General features: G+C 46.0%; 1 protein-coding gene across 1 annotated transcript in view; it reads left to right on the top strand.

Moving 5' to 3' along the window:
* The window catches only part of PHF12 (PHD finger protein 12), a 34,031-nt gene that overhangs the window by 8,643 nt on the left and 5,321 nt on the right, over positions 1-20,067 (top strand). The window contains exons 3-9 of the mRNA XM_044003923.1: positions 9,599-9,671; positions 11,705-12,098; positions 12,662-12,782; positions 14,344-14,476; positions 16,436-16,600; positions 17,864-18,022; positions 18,802-19,600. Of these exons, the coding sequence (XP_043859858.1) occupies positions 9,599-9,671; positions 11,705-12,098; positions 12,662-12,782; positions 14,344-14,476; positions 16,436-16,600; positions 17,864-18,022; positions 18,802-19,600 (1,844 nt within the window). The remainder of the gene's footprint in view (positions 1-9,598; positions 9,672-11,704; positions 12,099-12,661; positions 12,783-14,343; positions 14,477-16,435; positions 16,601-17,863; positions 18,023-18,801; positions 19,601-20,067) is intronic.

Raw genomic sequence — 20,067 nt, 5'->3', positions numbered from 1 at the left:
ATTCACCATAAGATTCTAGGTACTTTAAGTACACCTTGCAGAGACACAACAAGATTTGTCTGGGACCTGTTATTGGTGGAAGTTAATGAGTAACTTCATTGCCTTATCCAAAGAACTGCTTCAGGTTTTCCTTTTTGAGCTCTGAAGTACTCAAGAGCCCCAAGCTGGCCAGTCTCTTCTGTCCATTGTTTGGGGAACAGAAATGATGTCTGGGTCATTCTAAGTGGATGGTACCTTTTGTTAACACAAACATCACAGCCATTCTCCTCTGCCTAATTATGTTTGCTTTCCTCTACATCAGTAGCTTTGGGATTTAATTTTTTGCCCTTCCCATGCTTTTTTACAAATTGCACAGACTGTCTCCCAGGAAAGGCTACCTAGTCTTGAGAGGACAAAAGATAAGTAGAATAACAGCAGGATGAAGAGAAACATCCGAGTCTGAACGAACCCAGCTTCAGTCTTTCCCACTGATCTTGGCACAGCATGAGGCACTTTTTGAAATAAGCTCTAGCAAGCTGGAGATGACTCTCTGTGGGGTTTGAATTTAACAGTGGCCCAAAGACATCACTTTACGTCCGGGCCAGACTGGGGGGAAATCCTCTCTGAATCTCAGGCAAGTTGTATTTCCAATTGGAACCCCATTTGTTGGCAACATCTGCCCACTTCCAGGCCTCTGTGCTGCTGTGATCCCAGAGGGATGTGGAGTATTACCTCTCTCTTATCTAGGTTCTGCATTATGACTAGAAAGAACTCAGGGCAGCAGGGAAGTTAATGAACGTCACACGACTTCAATGAGGGTTGTTTAAATAAGTTCTTCTGTTATAAAAGTGGGCTACCCAGGGCTCCTGTTCTTCCTTTCACCAGCCCAGGGACCAATAAAGACTTTGGAGGACTCTTCCTCACTCCTACTTTCACTGAATCAGAAGGTAGTTCAATTATTTTTGTTTAGAGATTGAGCTTTGTGTCTGTTATTTTTCATTTTGAGGAACTGGTCTTACTTTTTAGGCAGGGTTTTATAAAGAGTCTTATAAGTTGTTAATTGGCTGTTCTCTATTATTAATCAGTGAATTATGAAAATGGAACTCAAATGGAACTCCAATAAACCAAATGTTTGTGAACTCAGTTTTTGTATTTCAACACTTAGGCTGGATTTGATTTTCCTTCGTTTGTCTTTGTCTTTAAAATAAAGTGGAAAGGAATTCCTCCTTTGCAGAAGAGGAAGAATCTAGATGTGAAATATTGCATGTACCATCACATAATTGGCATGTGGGTTTTGCTGAATCGCTTTCCTCTTCTTTCATTGTCATTACAAGAGATGGCTAGATGATTGGGGGGGGGGGTGCAGAATTATTAGTGAACGAAAGGTGATGTGAAAAAATACCAGTAAGAAATGCGGCTGGGGGGGAGGGGGGGCACTGATGTTGGCCATTTGGTGAGCACTGATTTGTGAGGGAGCTTGAGTGCTTTATCAAAATGGCAAGCGTTGGAGCATGCACGTACACACATACACACATATCCTTGTCTTTTCTTTCCTCTCTGGTCTCATCTGGCATAGATGAGAATTAACCATCCTACCTTAGTGACCTGATACTATATATAAAATGACCATTTTTCTCCCTGTCACATAACTGTATATGCGTACTGCCTGTTTGCTTGGTGTTTGAGAAATTCTGTTCTGAAAAGTGTTGGCAATTTCTTGTATTAAGATGTGGCCAGGTGATCATGTCTAAGTAGGGTCTATATATGTGCTTCGTTTCTTAAGGGGGCTTTCCCAAAATTCCATTATTTGAGTATATATAAAGTTTACGATGATCATTTTTTTTGCATGTAAATCATCCAGATTTTTAGCCTAGACCCTTTGAGAAAGATAGTGCCCGAGGGTAAATGTTGGCTTTCCATCTGAGAGATAGCATGTTCAGCTTCTAACTAGGTCACTAGGGGTAAAGAACTGGGAGGTTTCTCCGAAGCCCTTGTGGGCACTTATCTGTAGCCCCAAACCCTGGCCCAGACCAGCTTGACAGCCTGCCCATGAGATTACTGAAATAATGTAGGGCACGAAGGTCTGAGGTTTATAAGTAGAACTGGAGGGAGTAAAGCTTCCACTGCTTTAGCTCAGATAGGGCTCTTTAATAAGGTCCTGTGAAGGGGAAGAATAAATGAAGTAAAAACCTCATTTCCCATTGAACTCTGTTTCAAACAACGCGATTATTAGAGCTTTTCCTCTCTTGAGCCTTTGCCGAATTTAGGTGCAGTATCCAGAAGCTGTTGCTCTCCCAGACCCACCACGATTTAGCTCTCAGATCACTGGCTGTGATAATCCAGTAGAGTTTGGCAGCCCCTCATCTCTGACACCTTGGGTCCACTTGTTGGATTGTATGTCCTGGTAGAAATTCCCTCTGATTGTTAGAGGCTTATTGTTGTGACTGGAATTTTATCCATTGCTCTGAGGTGATTGAATGGAGTAACCATTAAAATATGTTCTCCAGCCCATATCCCAGGACAGACTCTAAGGAATTGTGGCCTAGTCTAGAGTGTCATAGACCGGCCCAGGACAGTGGAGCCAGGCCCTGTGACAAGGAGAGTCAACTAAGAGAGCCCTTTTAGAGGGTGGAAGAGGTGAACATCTGACTGTAGCCAGTAGTTTCATACTCATTTTTTTACCTCCCAAGATGCCTTGGCTTGCAACGATCTTCTCCAGGTGTCCCCTGCTGAGAGGATGCCACAGGCTAACTGCAAAGAAGCATGTAATTTGGGGGCACAGTCAGCCCGTTGGAAAGCCTTATGTGCCTCTGGAAATGACGCAACAGGCTGGGTTTTTCAATGGGGCGTTTGTAATGTCCTGGCACTCCTGTTGGTTTCCTCCTTAGCACTCTGCCACTGAGACTGTGCATGAGAAAACCAGCGATCCTTGTTCTTTAGGGAGTTCGCAGGACAGCTGTATATGTGTCAGGAGCTGGAATAAAGGAGGTTTGGGGGGAGCCCCTGTGGAGTTCTCATCTCTTTTGCCTCTTATCTTAATGGCATACTTCAACGTGGCCTTGTCTTTCCTGACTCTGTAAAGTGGCCCTTCTTTCACAAGGCAAGCTGAAATACATACCCAGAGAGCTTCCATTTCTACTTAGATTTTTGTTTTGCTCCCTCAAAATAAGTAGTGAACAAAACAAAACAAAAAAGAAGTAGTGTTAAATTTGAATGTAACCTTAAATCTTTTTATCCTCATTTCAAAAACCCTTAACAACCCTCCCTTTTTCTAGGACTGGTTGGTCTGAGAGGCCCATTTTTATGTTGCTCCTGATCCCTTTGTAAATCAAGGTGGCCACTAGGAGGCCAAGAATTGATTGTGGGCATTTCAGTTATCTAAAACCTCCCACTTGGAATCTCATCAACCTGTTTCCTGAATTGGTCCAAAGCAGCAAGGCCAGGCGGAGGGAGAGTAGTATTAATTCTAGGACTTTTTCCAGTAGCTGGCCTTAAATGTGTGAGAGCCATAAAAAACAAAACTTCTCAGTGCTTTTATTTACTTTTTTATTTTTTAATTTTTATTATTATTATTATTATTTTGCTGGGCATTGAGCACGGTGACCTGCCCAGAGTCACACAGCTAGTAAGTGTCACATGTCTGAGGTCGGATTTGAACTCAGGTCCTCCTGACTACAGGACCAGTGCTCTATCCACTGTGCCACCTCGCTGTCCCCAGTGCTTTTATTTACTTGTTGAAATATCTCTCCCCCTTCCCTAATTGGAAAGGGCTTGTTAGAGTTCTAATTTTAAAGGATTTACTAGAAGATTGTTAGATTTACTAGCTTTTTGTTTGTTTTTGTTTTGGGTACCCTTGGAAACTGTGCCAAAGATATCTAGGTAAGAAATCTAGAGACCTGGAGAATTCAAAATTCTTATAGAAGGGACCCTACCGGTTCTCTGTGTTGTTGGGTTTTTGGTGGTTGTTGGGAGGGGGGGGAGTGTCTCTTTATGAAACTAATCGTGAAATACCAGGTGTATATGTATTCCAAAATTGTATTTGCTGGTGTGTCTTTTAGGGTTTTTTTTACACATTAAATATGAAGGTATTTTCACAGTCCAAGTAGGATAATCTAGATTGAGCAAAATTCCTCCCTGAAGTTTTTCATCTCTTCTTCCCTTTACTCTGCATGGGTATACAGCTAACCTTTTAACATAGTTAAGATTGCAAGTGTCTGTGAACTCCTTTGTCTTAATTGTCGGTATCACTCTGCTGGATTCTTAGTTACAAGTTGTACATTTCTCTGGGAAGTGAAGATTGGCCTTAACCATATCTTTTTGCCTAGCCCTTACATGGCAGAAGTCTGTGAAATAAAAGGTATTAACCAGCTCCCTTTCTCTCCTTTTCTCTTTTCTTCAACCTCCTGTTTTCTCTGCTCCCTTCCAACTCCATATTGGAAAACTGCTTTTGTTCTATGGATAATTAACACAATGCTGTGGAGCAACAGGTCCCACTGGTGGCAAAAAAAAAAAAATCTTTAATTTAGTGCAAGTTCATGTGTATTAATAGATGAGGAAGGTAAGGGAGGGCAGAGCCAGATCAACCACATTGGTATCTGACTTGAAATAGATCCTCTTAATTAGGGCCCAGAACCATGACAACTACCAACATCTTCCACCTGCAGTGGTGAGTGTTACCCTCATTAGTGAATGAGTGCAGCATTCTAAAGGAAAACAGGATGCAGCTCTTTGGCTCTGAGTTGGAATCATGTAGTGATGAGCAGGAGCTCTGAGCTTGGGCATGCAGAGAGAGGTCCGACAGTGCAGTTTGTTGCATTTAGCTTGGTGGGGTTTTTCTCTTTTTTTTCCCCTTGGATGACTGTTTCCTTGGTTGCCCTCCAAAAATACTATTAACACTAAGATCTAGACACTTTCATCAGCAAACTGACTGGTCATTTGAATTTGGGCTTCAGTAAAAGGAGACCAGAGTGAGGCTGTGCATGGGGACGACCATGGGGGAGTTGGGGGGGGGTGAATACATACCAATGAGATACCAGATACATCTGAGAATTGAAAACAGAGCAGTGCCTTTCAAGTTGGCTTTGGGGGAAGGACAGTTTGTAAAATAAATGCCCTGACCAGCTTTGATTGGTTTGTGTACAGATGCTATGTTAATGTCTTGCCAAGGTTCTCAGGTCTCACTGTATGGATGATCTAAACAGTGAACTTTGAGAAGTATATCCCTCAATTGTACTGCCTTCCAAGATTCATTGCTTTTTCATTGTACACTGTTTTATAGCTAGCAAAATATCGTTAAGATCAGGTAACAGCCGTTAAAATAAATAGTGAGCTGGAAAGCAGAACACAGTTACCTTCTGGCCAGGAGCTGAAAACCAAAATTTACAATTCGATTTAGAAGGAAAACTCATCCCCAGTAATGGAGAAGATCAAGGTGTTCTGCAATCCCTTCCTATATCAGTCACTTGGCATTCCTGGCAATGATCTTATTTAGAATTAGTGTTGCAAAGTCCAAAAATAAAATAGAGATCTTTAGCCTCCTGACCACCTGCAAGTTGTTGTTTGAATCTGGCCAGCCCAAATTCAGAAGACAAAGCCATTTCAGGGTTCCCTTCCCTTCTTAGAATTTAATTCACTCTCAGGAGATCCCCAGTAGATTAAAAGCTCTATTGCTGGAAAATGTCTCCCTGCTGCAAAATGTTCCTTCCCCCTCCCCTAACACCTCTCTCTCTGAAATCTGAAGATTTCAAACATCTCAGGGGTCCTTATGACTAGAAGCTGGATTTTTTTCCTCTAAAAATGATCACTGAATAATAGGGTTTTACAGCTTGCAGGGACCATGAATGATGGAAACAATATGATACAACCCAATAATTTTACAGAAGAGGAAACATCTCTAGACTTGCCCCCGATTAATCATATAGATAGTTTGCCTTAGTGCTGGGACGGACCCCCTGTCTTAAGTGCTTCTTCCCCTGAATCTCCTAGAGTTCAGAGTAGAGTAGGAGAAAACAAGGCATTAGCACTTTGTGGTACTAAAAAGAGAATATTCTTGTGACATCTTCCATTCACTCCAACATCCCTCCACACTGAAATCTTTGGTTTTGTATGTCTATGAAGAGTTTCCACTTGGATCTCTTTATTAAGTGTCAAAGAGTCTGAATTTCAGACGTCTTATTTTCATGTATATGCTCCAGTATTCAATTATGATATAAAGTCCTCAAGGGGAGAAGACCATGTCTTCTCTTTTCCTTGGTAACTATCTCCTTTGACAGCACATAAAACTGGCATTACAGCAACAAAACAAAAAAACCCACACACCTCATTTTAGGAACTGAGGAGGGTGTTTTGTTAAAGAAACTGAGCTGTTGCTTAAAAATAAAAGAATCCTTTCAGAGAGTTTGGGTTGAGGCTCTGTGTTATTCCAACCAAACCTTGGACAAGGTAAAGAACAAATAGCATCTTTACAACTAATACCGGCAATTAAGGGAGGGAGATTTCTCTTAATGTACAGACTTAATCCTAATGAAGTAACCCCCAATAGACCTTTTCAATCTCAGTGGTTTCCTTTTGTTCAGTGCTTTGTAAAGAAAAATTGATCATTTATCTTCATTGGTATTTGGGGGCGGCAGAGGGTACTTTGACAAGTTTTTTGTTGTTGTTGTTATTTTCATTCTGGCTTACACATGATCCTCTTTGCAGACTCTTTCAAATGACACTGAGTTTAAAGATAAACAAACTTTTACCAGAGAAATTCAACAAGGCTTTGAGACATGGCAGCTGATAATTGAGTTCAACAGAGAGCAAATTTGAGACAACCCCCATGGCTGCACAATCTCCTCTCCAAAGATTTTCGTTCCTGTTTACATGGTAGTGATGTGAAGCAGTACTCAATCTATTTGCAAAACAGCTTCTTTAGGAACTGGTTCCTCAGCTTACCCTGCAGCTGCAGTAAGGCTTCCCTCTATTGGTTTCATAATGTCTTTTCTCCCTCGAAATAGGAGTTTAAAAGTCACCTTTTAAGTAACTAGAAATAAGTTGAGGATAGACCCATGGGGGGGGGGGTTCTCTTAAGAAAGAAGATTTTGTCAAGGAATTCTCTTCTTGTTCTCAAAAAAAGTCTAAACAAGACTCAATCTTTTCAGAAGACTTAGGCCTCCCCTCCCTAGTGATCCTATTCAAGATGATTCTCCTTCACAGAGTATGTTTATTTTAAATTCTCTTATTTCAGTCTTTCTCTGATAAAGTTGAAGAATTATCCGTCATCCTCCTCATATTCTCTGGCACATGGAAGGAACATTCTGACTTCCTAAACCTTTTCTTACATTTCATGTCTCTTGCTTTTTTACATTTATTCCCCAAGCTGCCTGTCCCCATCAAGCAGAACCCCTTTGTGCACACCCAACAAGGATTCTTATGGCTCCATTCTAGAATTCTGGGAATAGATGAAGCCATCTGGAAACAAAACCGTTGAGAATCACTTCTGCTGACAGTTCATCAGAAAGGAGCAGAGATGCAAATTTTAGAAGATCATTTCATGTATGATATAACCAAACACTGCCCCAGATTTTTGCCTTGCCCTAGGTTATGTCTGAGGGGAACTCAAAGGCGGGTCTTCCTGAGGCTGATCCTGGCTCTCTGCCCTGACTACATCACCCAAAATATAGATAACCAAACCAAAAGCTGCCCAACTGAGATTAACACACATAGCCAGCAAGGGTCATGGTAGGACCTAGCAGGACTTTTGAACCATCCATTCCCATCATTGCCCACCCAATTTTTAGCCAATCGACAGGTTTCTTTTTGACCGCACAATGTCCAAGACATTGTTGAGACTGTGGCAAATTAAAAAGAGTGTAAAAGAACCCCTGCCCTTGAGTTAATCTAGCTGAGGAGATAACATGTGTATGGAATAAAAAGATAACTTGACTACATGCTTAGATTTACATTTGCATAGTTTTTTGCAGTTAGCAATGCTCTTTCACATGTATTCCCTCTTACCATTCTGTAAGACCTGCAGGGTTGGGGCAGCTGGGTGGCTTAGTGGATAAAGCACCAGCCCTGGATTAGGGAGGACCTGAGTTCAAATCCAGCCTCAGACACTTGACACTTAACTAGCTGTGTGACCCTGGGCAAGTCACTTAACCCTCATTGCCCTGGGAAAAAAAAAAAAAAGACCTGCAAGGTTGATGATAATATTCCCACTTAACAGATGAAAAAAGCCTAGCTAGTGAGTGGCAGGTCCAGAATCAGGGTCCAGTTCTTCTGATTCCCACTCCAGGATCTTTCCAAATGAATAGAAGACAGAAAGCTTGGAGAGAATTCAAGCTTAGCCATGGAGATGCTCAGGGGAGGGCCTCTGTCATACAGGACCCCTGAGGCCAGGGGACCATCTGCCCCACCCCCACAGCCCAATCTGTTGAGTGGATCTCACCTTGACTATCCCAGAGTCTTCTCCTTTAGAGTGAAGAGAAAAAGCCCAGCAAATGAGCACATGGTTGTTTCTGTATCAAAGAGAGCAAGTGTCTTGACTTAATTTCCTGCAGTGACTCTTTCAGTTAACTTTCAGCTTGACTTCATGAGACCTTGGCCCTGCCTTCTTAGGGCACTTTTATCTGGAAACATTTCTTTGAAAATCGTTGTTACCCGGTTTTGGTTTATATGCCATGGGCACTCAGTTGCTTCTTAGAGTCCTTCTGGTTAATCTATAGGTCATGCAGCCTAGTGAAAATTTTCCTTTACCAATTCCCCATAACCCCACTACTTTCTAAGTATTTGGCTCAGGAAGAGCATAAGAAGACAAAGCCAGTGGGTTGGTCAGACAGGTCATGACCAAGAGTTTACCCGCAGTCTCAGTAGATGTACATCTTATGCTTTCCCCTTGTTCATTTGGATGCGGCCTTCTGCATGATCTGAGTGGAGATAGCCGACCTAGAGAACAGGAGTTGGAGCTGGTCTTTGGATGTCTGAGACATGTCTGAACAGGCCATGTGCCTACACTTTTTTTGTCTCCTCATAAGCAATCCCCTGAGATGTTAATGAGGCTTTCAAGCAGCTTTGGAAAGGGAAGTAGAGCTCAGGTTGACTTTTGCCCATTTGTTATGTATTCTCTGGTGAAGCTCATCTGGATGTTGAGTGATTTCAGAATCTTGCTACTGGTTTGGGTCTAAACTCTAAGGTTGGCCACAGCAGTTTTCAGCACAATTGCTGAAATGTGAATATTTGTTCACAATTCAGTGCTGCAGTGAATAACGGCAGAAGGGCCAAAAAAAGTGACTTCTAGGAACTAAGACTGAGCAGACTGTGTTCCTAGGAACATGCATTTGTTTGTGAGTCCTTTAAGTTACAGGCAGTTCAGTATGACCCCATAGAGAGCTCTAGCTTAGAGACTGATGGATGAAGAGTTGTTAAGTCCAGCCTTGGATGCTCTCAATCTGGCTTCTCTTTTCTGCCATGGGGAAAACAGTACTGCCTCAAAGGAATATAGCAAATATAAACTGAGCTATACAGAGATGTGCTAACTGACTGGTCGGAGCAAGGGGTTAGGAGCATGCCACTGGATACTGTGCTTGTGTCTGCTCCAGCCGAGTGTTCCTGAGCTGACCCTTGTCCCTCCTTACAGTAACCCTCCACTGAGTGAAGAGATGTTGCCTCCTGGGGAGTGGATGTGTCATCGGTGCACTGTTCGACGAAAGGTAAAAAGGCTTCCTTCTGGGGGCTAGTGATCAAACTTTCTGACCAGCTGCTCTTGAAATCTTTGAATTTGCTATCTGCCAACCCTTTCCGCTGCACAGTAATGAAGACATTCATTCATCCTCTTCCTATCTGCCCTTGCCCTAGCACAACCTCCCTACCCCACTTCTGGAACAACCAGTGTGACCCAGCAGGCTATTTTTAAAAATCCTAACTTGGGGTTACAGAGACAGGTAAAGGAAGGAGATCAACTTACGGAGAGACTGCACTAAGTAACCAGTGGCCAAATGAGTTCTTTCCCTGCCTTTTGGTGATTTTTACTTCTCTGAGCTCTTGGTGAGATCTCAGGTTGTCCTGAAGGTGGCAGCTATCCACAGTTGGAACTAGCTTTTCCGTTAGAATAGAATCCAACCAACAACAGACCATAAAAGTATGGCTGTTGCCCCAACTCAGTAAGAATGGAACCTAACCCATCCGAAGGCACATAAATCACTGGAGGGGGGAAATATGTCTAGACACTTGGCCGGGCATAGCAGCAGCAGGGTGAAGATCTTCACTAACCTCTAACCTTACCACCCCTAGCCCACCCCACTGTCCTTAGTCTCCACTGGAAACATCTGTGTCTTTAGCAACTGCTTTTCTCCATACTTTGCTACTTGCTATAGGCACTGATTTGAGTTTTCCACTCTGCTAACTTTCGCAAGTTATAAAAAACAAAGCCATATCTTGTTCAGGAAGTGAATTCATGATTCCACCCAGAGCATTTGAGGGCCAGCCCTTAAACTACAGGCTTGGATTGTGGCCCGTGATGGATCTTAGATTTAGACGCGCCCACACCCTTTGGTAAAAGAGGGAATGACTTCGCTTTCTTGTGACATCACTCTGTTTTCCGTGGCCCTAAAATATGATGTCATAGAGAAGGATGACTTCCCTGTTTGCAGAAACAGCATAAGAAGATGATTCAAAGAGATTGTGGTTTATATGTGTTCTCAGCCTTAAGAAGAAGGTAAACAGTGTTGCCGACTTGATTTTTCAAATGTGTGCACAAGGGTTCCTGTTAAAACCAAGCCGAGCCAAGTCACCAACCTAAACCACAGCTGCATTTCAGTTCCTCTTAAAGTCAACAAACTAAGTAACTGTTGCCTGGCCTGGCCTGGCCTGGTGATCTCTTTCCCTGCATCCCTCCCCAGCTCCATAAGCCCCTGCTAAGCAGGAAACCTCTCTACAACTTGCTAATCAAAAGAATTGGGACTTACTGGAGAAACCAAGCTCCTGCCCAGGGTCTCCCACCATTTTTAGTGGCTCCTGGCCATTTGTTAGAAGGGAGGTGGATACACCTGGTCCTTCTTTTGGAGTCTTCCAATTGCCACACCACACCCCTACCTCCCAGGTGTTCCTGTGCAGCCCCCTGTCTGTAGGGATGTCCAGCCTCCCTTGACCATTGGCTGCACCATTTGTAGATGGAACGTTGATGTCCAGCGGGTTACAACAGCACCCCAAAGTTCATAGCAGACAAGTGACCAGACAATGGCCTAGAGTGCCCAGAGGTCTCCCTTCTTGGTGTCAGGTCCATGTGATTTTTCTGGCAGAAGATTGACTTATTGGTCAGATCTACTGACTTCCTTGGTCACTCTCCTTTTCCTTCCTAATTACTTTTTTTTTAATGTAACAGTTAAACACAAGATGTTGCAAATTAACATTCCTATAAGCCTGTGAACTTAGTCAGGTGGGCACCTTGATAGTTTCATATCATTCAGTTTGGGATATTTCTGATAGAATGTAACACGAGTATGTAGTCTTATGCCTGTGCTTCATCAACTTTGATAAAATGTTACATTCCTTTTGTTACTTTGGTGATTTTCCCTGCTTGCACTTCCACTTAACACTTGGTATTCTCAAACCCAACGGGCTTGAATTCCCAGAAGGTAGCTATGTGGTTGCGGAGTTTGTTAAGATACCTGAAGCTGCTCACTGTGCCTGTTGGGTTTTTCGCTGCTATAACCCTTTGTGACGGGCTGCCTATTCATTTACGCAGAAGCGAGAACAGAAGAAAGAACTGGGCCAGGTCAATGGGCTGGTGGACAAATCTGGCAAACGAACCACCTCCCCCAGCAGCGATACAGACCTGTTGGACAGATCAGCTGGTAAAACAGACCTCAAAGCCATCGCCCAGGCTCGGATCCTGGAGCGGAGGGCGAGCCGGCCTGGCACGCCCACATCCAGTGCTAGCACAGAGACACCCACCTCCGACCAGAACGATGTGGATGAGGACACCATCGATGTGGATGACGAGCCAGCAGCAGCCGAGTCGGACTGTGGGCAGCCCCAGCTGAAGCGACCCTTTGAGCTGCTCATCGCTGCGGCCATGGAGCGAAACCCAACCCAGTTCCAGCTGCCCAATGAACTGACCTGCACCACTGCACTCCCAGGTGAGGCCCCAAGTGGCAGTGGCCACACGCCTGGTGCTTCTTTCAGTGACCTCTGTGCTATCGACTTGGCAGACTTAGCTCTGATTCAAGCAGCACCCATCATGCTGACAAGCTAATGCCATTGACCGTCTCTCCTTTCCCATGGAGATTCCACCCCAGCCCCTCAGTCCTTCCTTTTTGTTTGAAGAGGGACAGCCTCTCCAAAGATCCTGGCCAAGAGATCCTGTTTTGTTTCTCGTAGAAAATTAAATTGCCTAGCAGATCAGTGCGGCGCAAATGGAGCTAAGCTCCTGGCCACCTCCTTATACTCATTCTCCCAAACAGATCCTGATATTGGTTAATTGACATCGTTTGGACATTCACATTTTTCCTTGTTTTCCAGAAGAGTCTTTCTGGGGAAATAAATGCCTTCCTGCTTAGGACCTTTACTACCTTTGCTTGGCTTAACCTGACTTTGCCCACATTTAACACAAGACTCCAGGTCAAAGTGGTGTGTCTGTCCCTTTTGTTCCTTCCGCTTAGCTCCTTTGTGCTCAGGATAGCACTGTCACTTTGTTTTCCAGGTACTAGCAAGAGGAGGAGAAAAGAGGAAACCACTGGGAAAAATGTCAAGAAAACCCAGCATGAGTTAGATCACAACGGTCTGGTTCCCTTACCAGTCAAAGTCTGCTTCACTTGTAACAGGTACCCATGTCCTTCCCAAAGGCTGGGCCACATTTTGCAGCCAGACTCCTTCCTCATCTCCCCGGAGCTAAAGTTTCTCCTTCCCCAGTTCCTTGGGGTCTTAGGTTTCCCTCCTCCCAGACATGTTGGATGTTTATAACCACATTCAGGGGGCTGTGAACATGCTTAGCTGAAAGAGAAGACAGCTTGGAATTCTGTGTAGCTGGTGTAGACGAAGGGTCATTGTGTCCCATAAGTTTAAGCCCCTCTGTCCTTATCTATTTGTGTTCTTTCAGTTAACTCTGATAGGAACATAAGTAAATTATTATGGATTTAACATGGCCCCATGAGGTGGGCACCCCCAAAGAATGATGATGACGGCGATAGTAACTCATGTGTACCTAGCTTTTCTAGTCAGAAGGGGCTTCCTTACAAAAACCCTGTGAGATTCTTAGCACAAGTGTTAGGATCTTCATTTTGTAAATGGGAAAAGCAAGGCTTAGGTGAAATGCCCAAGCCAAGGTTGGTGCCCAGGGCTTCTGGGTCCTTTATAGAGAGGCCCATGGTTTCCTAGCATCACTGACAGGACAAGTCAACAGCTTAGATTGCACCATTAGAGAGTTATACAAGACAGCAGGCAGGATCTTTACATGAGTGGGCTTGCTAAACATCGCAGGATGGAGCTGGAGAGGATCTTAAAATCACAGACACCCATGGGGCTAGAGGGCTGAGGGCTTATAGCACCTGGTAGCAAGTGGTCCACTGAGCTGACCCCTGGACTCTGAGCTTTACACACCACAAAGGGCCCCATGCAGTCTCTAGCTGGAATGTGAATCTACTTCGCTAGAATGCTGGCTTGCCTCAGGTGGAGAACTCCCAGCCACTTCAATTATTAAATCTGCACTCGTCAGGTCGTGTCTGGTCAGGGCTGGGCCAGCTGGAAAAAAGCACCAGAAAAAGAATCCAGCTGAGCTTTCCAAAGCCGAGCTTGTCAGGGTCGGATGATGGAGTGACAGACTTTCCGAGTCAGGCAGGAACACTTTTAGCTGACTTGTCTTCAGGATGTTGGGCTATCGGAATAACAGATCATTATTGGCATTTGCTTGGGTCCCCTCCTTGAAACTTGCCTATGGGGAAAACCTGGAAGACCACTTTCCTCATACATCACTCCCTTGGCTGCCTGGCAGGCTGGTTTTTGCAGAGCACCCCTTACGTCAGGCAGGGAGTGAGGAATCTTAGTGCAGTGAGATGACCTCTGGAAAGAGTGAGTGTTTTTCCAAATGAGATAGTGGTCGCCTTCTAAGAAGGAGCGGCAGAGCTGACATTGGCCAGTTTCCCTAACATCTCTTGACCATTGGTCCTTCCTTTTCTGCCACTTCAGCTACACTGCCAGTAAACATCCCTCATCCTCCCAAAGTTACCTCCTCCAAGGAGGGGGAAGCGGGGAGGGTGGTGCTCGGCTCTGAGCCCAAACATCTTCCTCCCTTGCTGCTGCTGCTGCTGCTGCTCTGGTAGGGTGGGGGACATGAAGTTCTGCCATTGGGTGCAACCTGGACCAATGTACAACCTGTCATCTTTGCAGGAGCTGTCGTGTGGCACCTCTCATCCAGTGTGATTACTGTCCCCTCCTGTTCCACATGGACTGCCTCGAACCACCACTCACTGCCATGCCCCTGGGTAGATGGATGTGTCCAAATCACATAGAACATGTGGTGGTAAGCATAGGCAGGACTCCGTGGGTCTCTTTCAGGCATAGCCTAGTTATCATTATGCTAAATAGTAGGATCTTAGATCTAGAGGGCACCTCAGTGGTCAGCTGACATGAAATTTACAAATGAGGCAGCCATGAGATAAAAATGACTTATCCAAGATTATCCAACTAGGATTCAAACCCAGGACCTTTGACTCCAAACTCAGCACTTTCTACTGCACGCCTGCCTCCCTGATAGCATGGCTTGTTCTCGTGTATTTATCTGTTTTTCTACTTAGAAATTAATTTATGCTACCTGTCCCTACATAATCCCAGATTGTTTTAACACACCTCAGCTATATGAGTTGGCTGTTTCTTCCTCCTTCACCCTTCCCCCCAAAAAAAAATTCTTTATTTTAGCTTTACAAACCTTTTCAATAATGACTAATTACTTAGAAGTGACTCATTTGGGTCATGACTCCCACAGTCGACACAAGGACTCCCTGTAGGAATTATTGGTTTGGTGCTAGACACAGCCTAAAAAGTAGTAAGCAATTAGCAAATAGTCTAGAACTTTGTCCCAGACATCTAGCTTTAAGTCTTTCCCAGACCGGATTTCATGAGACAAGAACAGACTTGGATACCACTTCCTCCAGGGTAGGGTGACTTCCCCCTCTCTGAAGCCAGGACAGTTAACAAAGCCGAGCTCAGGAACCCAGAGACAGAAGCCGTTTTTGCCTGGAGAAATCAAGGGGAGATTGTTCCTTTGACTTGATGAAAGCAGCTGTGCTGACAGAGGGGCTGGCCATCAGGCAGTGTGGCCGTGATGAGCCTTTGGCCCCCCTTTAGCCCATCACCATTCACATCCTGAAGGAAAAAAATTTTCCCTGGAATTCTCGATTGTGTTTTGACTCAGTGACTGCTGTTCCAGCCTCTCCAAACACAGGTCTGAAAGAAGGACTCCATCGAAATTGTGCAGTGAGCACTTTGAGTCTCACATCCATTTTGCTCATGAAATAGGGAATTGTCACTGCTCACTCTTCTTAGCACCAGCATCCGGGGGAAGGGGATAAAGGTGGGAAGAGGAGGAAGGAAAGCTGCCTGAGCTTTCATGTATTTTATTGGTAACTCTAGGAGATTATTAGCCCTCTCAGAAACACTCTCATTTCTTAAACATCTTCATTTTACAGAGATAAGGAAACCAAGATGCAGAAAAGTCAGTATTTCCTTTCCATGCTCCCCCAGCTAGTTAGTGGCAAAACCAGAACAAGGCCCGTTCAGGGGGTCTTTATTCCTAGGCCAGTGGATCACCCTGGACATGCCCCTGCAGGCCATCATCATTCCTTTTCATCTTAGATTTTCTCAGCCCGCTATGAAAATTGGGATTTTCCTCCCATTTTACAGAGGGAACCTGATACTGGGACCTGAGGAAGTGTATTGTCATTTGACCCATGTTACCTAGTAAATCAGGGATCCCCCGTTATTCTTTTCATGGTAAAGAGTACTAAAGGACGACCCCAGTGTGATTTGAGAAAACAGATGGTTAACTCATAATCTGGACTGTCCTTAGCAGGCCCTGAGACACACTTTTTCATCCTGGCCCAGGAGTGATGAGGGCCTACAGGGGACCAAAATGAAAGGGCCCCTTCCTGCTCTTTACTGCCCTGCCCTGCCCTCCCCCATGGACCAAGGAGCACACCTTCTTTTCTTCCCACCAGATCTGGGCAAGGAAGGGAGGTGTAGGGACTCCTGTCTGTGACCTCTTGACTTCTGAGAGGGAGTTTTGACATAGACATAACTCAATAGCATTGCTATGGGAGATTCCGAGTCAGCATGGAGAGGAGGTGACCAAAGAAACACACATGGCCCGCAGTTTCCTTTACTGGAGCCCAGTCCCCTCATCTCACAAGGGGCTGAACCGGGGCGGGGGGGGGGGGGGGTCTGTCTGGGAGCCACCACAGAGGTCTCTCTGTCTTCCCTCCAGCTGAACCAGAAGAACATGACCTTGAGCAACCGGTGCCAGGTGTTTGACCGATTCCAGGACACCATCTCCCAGCACGTGGTCAAAGTGGACTTCCTGAACCGCATCCACAAGAAACACCCCCCTAACCGCCGGGTGCTTCAGGCCGTCAAGAGAAGAAGCTTGAAGGTAAAGCATTGTCTTTGTCAAGTTAGGGGACCTGCCTTCTCGCTGGGCTCTAGCCCCGTACAGAGGGACAGGAAGGAAAAGAAGGGCATGTGACCCAGTTTTATAAATGGAGGTTCCTTGTGGCCACTTCACCCAGACTGTTCTGGGTAGTCTGAACAGGGGCAGAGATCACCAACTGCGAAATGGGGCTGGACACTTCCTGTAGAACTAAAGGGGCTGGCTTTGGGAAGTGGCTACAGACACTTATCTCTCAGAAACCCCACTCAATGTGACCCCCAGAGTTAGGAGTATCCCGGGGGCCAAGGGAAAGGAAGGGGTCTTTCCCCAGTCCTAGTTGTGCCGATTCAAGCTGCAATGCCCAAATTCAGCCACTTGGTGGCAGGCTTTTTTTTTTTTTTAATAAGCACTTCTCTTCTGGAAGAAAAAAGCACCCAGATGCAAAGATAGTGAGGTTTTTGAGTTTTGTTAATTGACTATTAGCCTGTCTGTGTAGCACAGAATTCAGGTTAGGATTTTATATGCTGCTGACTGCAGACATTTGTGCAGAGATGGAAATCACGTTTTTTTCCATAACTAAATTATTTCAATAGGTCATTATAATTTGGAAAAGTCTAGATTAAATTAATCTGGTGAAAGCACATTCACAGAAATCTTTCGGGTCCTTCTGTCTGAATACAAGGGAGATGTTCTAAGTGGCTTCCCCGAGTCTCACCTAGCCCATTGGATGGTTTCTCACACTTATGCCAAAATCTCAGGGCAGTAGCTGGCTGCATGGCAGATACTTGGAGAGGTTTCAGTGTGAAACTTGATATGTGTTTTCTTAAGAGAATAATATGAAAGAACCACAATTGACATTTCCCTTGCACATTATCAGTAGGGTATCATTGCAGTTTATTTCCTCACCTGGTATATAACCTGGTACCCCAAAGGAGCGTCTGAAACTCTCTCTCATGGCATAATCATCATCCTTACTACTCCTTGAGCTGCTTGGGGCTGTGGCTCCGTTCCCCTCAAAATGCCCCTCCCAGAGAGGGCCAGTCACAAAACATCCAGTAACTTAGTGGCTTTTACAGGTTCTTTGTGACCACACGCCTAGAAGAGAGCCTTGTGCTGCCTTTGCAGCTTAGCAGCCCAGAGCAAAGCCTGCCACACCAGCAGAGGGCCACAGTCACCTCTTGTCACGAGGATGTAGGCATCAGAGACTAGAGGCCTCAATGAGAATGGCCTGATGGTGCCTCCTCCCTCCACTCTCCTCCCCATTAGGTTCCTGATGCTATAAAATCCCAGTACCGGTTTCCACCTCCACTGCTTGCACCTGCGGCCATCCGGGACGGGGAGCTGATCTGCAACGGGGCCCCCGAGGAGTCGCAGAAGCACCTTTTGAACCCTGAGCACTCAGCTAGCCAGGCAGAGCAACAGGAGGTGAGTGAGGGCCTGGCCAGCAGAGGGCCCTAGAGGCTGAGGTGTGCGGGCAGGGTCATGCTGCACGTGGGGCTCCGGGCTTTCCTCTTCACCCTGGGAGCTGAAGCTGGACCTAGAGAGAACAGAAAACAGGAAGCCCTGTTGATCTGGTAGTCTGCAGCTGCCCGGTGCATCTCACTTATTAGAAAGCCTCCAGTGCTCATCTTTCAGAAGTACTTGTTTAGCTCCTGCCCCCACCCAAGCCCACATGCCCCGTACTTTATAGACTCTTAGCAGACCTAGGACAGATACCTTGAACTCTGGAGTCTGTTGGGAGGAACAGGTACATGTCTTAAAACTAGAGAAAACGTGAGGCGATGACTCCAGAGAGTGCTGGCCACACCCCTGTTCCTGAATGACAGATTCCTCCAGAGCTCCTCCCTTCATTTGTCCCCATCCTTCTAGAATACCTGTCCCCCAAGAGGCCTCCCATCTTTGTCATCTCTTAACACATCTCTGTAAAGTCAGAAGGGATCCCTAATGAAGACTGCAAGGTCACAGATTGTGACTGGGATAGGGGCCTAAGAGAAGGTCACCAAGTGTCTGCCTCCTAGCGCTTCCCTCACTAGAGCTTGCCCAGCAATGCCTGGTGCCCAGCACCCGGAGCCACTTCAGAGCACCGAAGAGTGTCGTCACCTGGTTTTCTGGATCTCGTGCACAGTCGCCGCCGCCGCAGCAGTGGGTGAAACATGGTCCCTCGCTTCTCCCTCCTCTGACCTGCCTTTCCTTTCTGTTTGCAGTGGCTCTGTAGTGTTGTTGCACTCCAGTGCAGCATATTGAAACATTTATCTGCTAAGCAGATACCCTTGCATTGGGACTCTGAACAGACAGAGAAGGCTGATATTAAGCCTGTTATTGTGGCTGACGGCTCAATCACCACCTCTCTGCAGGCAGCTGACAAGGCACCCACACCGTCCCTTTACCCAATGTCTTGCCCCTCTGGGATGACCACTCAGAACTCCCTGAGCTCATCTCCACCCCAGCAGCTCCCAGCCCCTGAGGACGTCAACTGCAGCTCTTGTATGGACAAATCCAAGAAAGTGGTGGCCTGTGGGACCTCTAATGGGCCAACAGGCACGGAGGTGAAAGCCAATGGGCCTCACCTTTACGGTATCCCCCCAGATCCCCCAGACCCCCGGCGTCTCCAAAGTTCTGGGACCATTCTCCCAGTAGTTTCCCACCGGCAATCATGGCCCCGGCCCCTCACACCACCAGCGGCTGGGGGCCTTCAGAATCACACTGTCGGTATTATCGTGAAGACGGAGAACACCACCGGCCCTGTCTCATGTACCCAGAGGAGCTTGGCACCTACCCCAAGCCTGCCACCTTCCATTCCCAGTTCTTGTGCCAGCCTAGAGACCACCAGCACTTTGCAAAGAAAGAATGTTCAGACACAGATAGGACCCCCCCTGGCAGATTCGAGGCCGCTCGGCTCACCCCCAAATGCTACTCGGGTGCTCACTCCCCCCCAGGCAGCAGGAGATGGCATATCGGCAGTGGGAGCCAACCAGCGATTCTGCTCACCAGCGCCCTCTTCAGGTGAGTATGCTGTGCTGGGGGATTCTTGGGGGGCAGTACCCGGTCAGGAAAAATCCATTCGTGGCTTCACGGCAGCTTTGGAGACAATCTTGTCCACAAAGCACAGCTTCCCCTTCCTCCCCGCCCCCTTCTACCTCCTCTCAGCTGCTTCAGTAAGAAGGGACGTGGTTAATTCATCACCACTTTGCGGAAATAGAGCCCTGAGCAGCTTGGACAGGCCTAGGGCCCCAGCAAGTCGACAGCAACACTCAGACTCTCCAGATCTCTCCGCCCGTTGGCCACCTGGTTCTCCTTGCTTAACTAACTTAAACTAGCTTAACTGCTGCCTTGGAGATAGTCGGATCATTTGATCCATTTCTGTTACTCTAAGGTTCTAGGTAACCTCCTCGGCATGTCATGGGAATGGAAGGTGGCCGGCTCCTCAAGGACACTTACTAGCTGTATGACCCTAGCCAAGTCACTTAGCC

The sequence above is a fragment of the Dromiciops gliroides genome, chromosome 4 (genome assembly GCF_019393635.1).
Source record: "Dromiciops gliroides isolate mDroGli1 chromosome 4, mDroGli1.pri, whole genome shotgun sequence".
Classification (NCBI taxonomy): domain Eukaryota; kingdom Metazoa; phylum Chordata; class Mammalia; order Microbiotheria; family Microbiotheriidae; genus Dromiciops; species Dromiciops gliroides.
The sequence above is the reverse complement of the archived record's forward strand: the minus strand, read 5'-3'. Positions and strand labels throughout refer to the sequence as shown.